General features: G+C 39.1%; 1 protein-coding gene across 4 annotated transcripts in view; it reads right to left on the bottom strand.

The window, feature by feature from the left end:
- The window catches only part of Cntnap5 (contactin associated protein like 5), an 893,594-nt gene that overhangs the window by 418,894 nt on the left and 470,086 nt on the right, over positions 1 to 4,614 (bottom strand). For all 4 annotated transcript variants that reach the window (XM_029481690.1, XM_029481704.1, XM_029481709.1 and 1 more), the window contains one exon: positions 81 to 345. In XM_029481690.1, coding sequence (XP_029337550.1) covers positions 81 to 345 — 265 coding nt within the window. The remainder of the gene's footprint in view (positions 1 to 80; positions 346 to 4,614) is intronic.

The raw sequence follows: 4,614 nt of genomic DNA, 5'->3' as shown, positions 1-4,614 counted from the left end.
AGGAGAGGAGAGGAGAGGAGAGGAGAGGAGAAGAGAGGAGAGGAGAGGAGTGATTACAAAGAAGTCAGCAGAGTTATTACCTGTGAGGATTTCAGTTCCATGTCTTGCCACTTTCTTAATCAGTAGCCTCAGAATCCCGCCCTCCAGTATGAGCAGCAGGGTCCCTGAGCCTTCAGACAGCTCTGTGGACAGAAGCAGACCATCCTCATTCCATGTTCGAAACTGGAAACTCACTGACAGACCATCAATTTGGGGGGTTCCAGGCAGCATCAAATAACTGCTCCTGGAGTTGACAAATGTGATAGGAACAATTTGTGGTTCTGAGCAGGAAAAAGTGACATTGCCCTGAAAAACAATAAAAAAAACCAAATATATAAAAGCCATTTTCTATTCTGCAATATGATAGTTTGTATAAACAACTACCCAGCACTGACCTTAATTTCAGAATTAATTTCACATTCAGCTTCATAGTCTTAATATGTCAGCATTGCTCAGCTCAACTTTTTCTATTCAGGATTTAAAATCCCAATGCTATCTATAAATGCTGTCTGAGATTCTAAGTAGAGGGGCAAGAAAAGTCAAAATATTCTAGGGAACCAAAGATAAAAAAATAATTTCATTAACTCCCCAAGGAAAGCCATATGGTGATTCAGCTTTGTTCCAATCTCTGGAATAGCATTGGAAGCAATATACATAGGAAAATATTGTTATAATACTGATTGTGCTGAAGATTGGGCCTGGCTTCTGAAGAAGAATGGTATGAGAGAGAAAGAGAGGAAGAGAGAGAGAGAGAGAGAGAGAGAGAGAGAGAGAGAGAGAGAGAGAGAGAGAGAAAGAGAAAGAGAGAGACAGAGAGGGGGAAGTAGTTCAGGAGTACAGGAGAAATCTGAACCTTGAGGAATATTAAGAGTGTCTTAAATTAGTTGGGGATGTAGCCCAGGTGGATGAGGGCTTGCTTAGCATACACAAAGCCCCTAATAAGTCTCCAGCAGCATATAAACTAGGCATGGCATTGCATGCTTATTCTCAGCCTTCAGGAGGTAGAAGCAAGAGGTTAGAGTCACCCTTGGGTACTTAATGACTTTGAGTCCAACTTGGGCTGCATGAGGTGACCCCAAAAAGAACCAGTTTTGACTAAAATAGGGAATCAGGGTAAGCCAATTATTCACATAAATGGGTTTGAAATGAACCTTTGTATATTCAAGACCTGCAAAGTATGTTCCACATCAGGAAGTTATGCTTAATTAATGAAACTATTTATAAGTTCAGCCCCACATGTTGGCCTTTTCTATAGAGGAGTATAGAAGAATGAGTAAACTACTCTTTTAACAAAGTAGAGGGTTCTTTTGTGAAAGTCATGTGGTGTTTAGATAACTGACAAACTCTACATCCAAACATGTCATATCTTCATTTGCACTACCTCACTCCCAAGAGTCTCCATAGCAATGAGTGCCCCTCTTCTAATCTCATGCAACACTGCCACAGATCACATCCCCTGCAGATGTCTCCTTCCAAAGCTATTGAAAAGCAGCTTTTCCATAAGTCTCAGTTTCTCTAAGTCAACACCACTGGTGGAATTTCTCAAGTCAACATCACTGGTGGAAACCTGCCATGTTCCAAGGCAGTTGCCTGAATTCAGTTTCCACTCAGGGTCCAAGCGTCAGAAGGGGACACTTAGTGCAAATCAGGAAGCCAGAAGTCTAACCCACAGCCAGCGCTTTCTAGGAGAGATATCCATAAGCATTGGGTTCAGTGGAAAAGGCACTTGCTATGCAAGAATACTGATCTGAATTCACTTCCTGGGGACCAAAATATAAAAGTGACTATGGCAGTATGCACTTGTAATCCCAGAAGAAGCAGATGGATACAGATGTGTTATGGATGCTTGCTGAACAGGCAATCAATTTAATTAAATTGATGAGTTACAAATTCTGGGAGAAACCTTGTCTGAAGATTTAAGGTGAAAAGGAATAGAGGCAGAGTTTATGGTGACCTCTGGCCTCCATGTGCACAGGCATACACACACACATATACTTCTGCATATTCACAAAGCATATACACAAAACATATCCAGGCCTCAACTATGTTTGTTTATGATATTTGTATGGTCATACAAACATATAATGAAATGTAATTGAATTTCTAGCAACACTTGTGCATTTTTAATCAGTCACTATTCACTCAACAGTAAGGCTGCCTGAGCATGTTCCCCCATGAGTCACTGGTTGTGATTATATAAATGTTTTTCTCCCTTTAGAAAATCGTCTCACAGTGGATGGATGGTTAAAGGGGATATTCATCAAGAAACTCTGCATACCATTTTAGAGAAAAGGCCAAATGCTTATACATGCCTCCTGAATTCCACACCAGGTTGCCTTTTTGCCTCCACTTAAAAGGTATTAACTCACACACCTCCTCTTAAAGTAAGTCAGAATCCAGTCTATATGTCAGGTTGGTTGTTATTGTAGGAGAGAATCTAATGTATAGCTTGTATTCAGTTGCTGTCATCTGTGCTGCTTCCATTGCTTTGAAAAACTGTTTTAATGTACAAACAACTGCATATTATCTCATGTATCAATTTGCCTCTTTGATTTTTTCTAACAGTTAGGAAGGAACACATCCCAGTGTATGAATGACTATGCCAACTATGCTGGCACAGACTGTGAAATCAGCTAAGTTACAAATATTGCATACAGAGATTAAGAGCTGGTAGTAATTTTCCTTTTCTCCTTGACCTGATGTTATTATTTTTGAATGTATTAACAAATGTTTTCTAGCATGACACTGGTACCAAAATTTGAAGCTTTATAGAAGGAGTAGTGCTTGGGAGATCAGAAGGAGACAGATGCAATGCAATTGAGGTCTAAAAAGGTGCCTTCACTTATAGATTTCAAACCTACAGTTCAGGTCAAATGAATTCTAGCCATTTTGATGATAACCAGGAAGCTACCACCACATACAAACTGATAGGCATATGAGGAACTTCTTTTGCTTTTACCAAATGATTGGGCCTGAACATTCACTGCTACATGTGCTTGTTTGTATTAGTTACTTTTTTGTTGCTGTTGTCAAACATCTGACAATAAGCAACTTAAAGGATAAAGAGTTTATTCCAGCTAACAGTTCAAGGAGATATGGTACATCATGGCAGCAAACATGTGGCATCACATTACATATACGTGTTGGCAGGAACTTGAGGCAGCTGGTCACATGGAGTTGAAAGTCATGAAGCAGACACAGATGAATGTTGGTGCTCAGCTTACTTTCTCCTTTTTATTAAGCCCAACACTCAGATTAGAATACTGCCCACATGCATAGTGGGTCTTCCCACCTTAGATGGCCTATCCAAGCAAATTCTTTGTAGGTATGCCTTGATGCTTATCTCCTAGAATGATTAAGATCCTGGCAAGTTAATAATGTTAACCATTGAGTTGTATTATTTTTCTCTTTGCTATTAAAATAAGACCTCAGAAGTAGAAGCTAAGCCCCTATTGATGAAGATACCAGATACTTCTAAAACAGGGCTCAGAGGCCTAAGAACTAGAACTAAACTAAAGCCCCTTGCTGACCACTAGCATTCTTACTATCAGAAGGTGCCATATAATCTTCAAAAAAAGGGAAGCAACCAACAGTCCTAGTAAACTATGATGCCTATGAACAGTGTTAACAACCAGCATGATATGATAGCTCTGAGGATAGAAAATAACAGCCATACTTTGGTGGTAGGCAACAGGTCTCTAGTTAGACTTAAAACCAGATGCAAAAGATAGAAATTGTGTCTGGTACTAAAAACCTAGCCAACTATTAAGAGATAGTGAAGCTATAGATCTAGAAGAACCTACTATTTACTAAGATAGCACAATCCTTAAGTATGTTTTAAATATCTGGTCTCATATTCACAAATAAATGTAGGCCTCCAGTACATCAATAAAACTTCTCTTTGTAAGAGACAGGTGCCTTTATAGAAAACAGCAAACAATCAAAATTCGGGGTTGTAGAGCCCTGTGCCAACTGGTAACATCTTCAACACAACTCCCACACCTAAGACTCAGGGAAAGTTTTGGAAAGGGGGAAAAAGGTTATAAAAGCCAGAAGAGTGGGAGTTTGCTGTGAGATTATGTCTCATAGAAATGTCAGAAGCTACACCCTTAAACAGGAGGACTGCTCTGACACAAGCTAAGCAACAAAAAAAAACAGGAGTCATACTAATGTAAACAGGAGAAAGCTCAGCAGGTATCACCTCTATACAAAGAAATTAAGGCAACTGAGGAATGCTGAACGTGGGAGAAAACAGTATCAGAGAGGAGCTTATTAATTAATTGGCTATCCAATACCAAATGGTCAGTCTTTAAAGCATACATATAAGTAACATTATAGAAATAGAACAGACTGTATTTATATATTTGTGTGTGTGAATATATATATATGGGGAGGTGTGATCTGTGTAAAGGAGGGTGTCCTCAAAGATCTCTGGCCCTGCCCACAGTCAAAATCGGTAGTTACAAGTGATCTTTATTTGTTTTTTGTTTGTTTGTTTGTTTGTTTTTGTTTTTGTTGTTTTGTTTTGTTTTTGTTTTGTTTTTCGAGACAGGGTTTCTCTTTATAGCCCTGGCT

This window comes from Mus caroli, chromosome 1 (assembly GCF_900094665.2).
Source record: "Mus caroli chromosome 1, CAROLI_EIJ_v1.1, whole genome shotgun sequence".
Lineage (NCBI taxonomy): Eukaryota > Metazoa > Chordata > Mammalia > Rodentia > Muridae > Mus > Mus caroli.
Note: the sequence above shows the minus strand (reverse complement) of the source record. Positions and strands in the feature narration are given on the sequence as shown.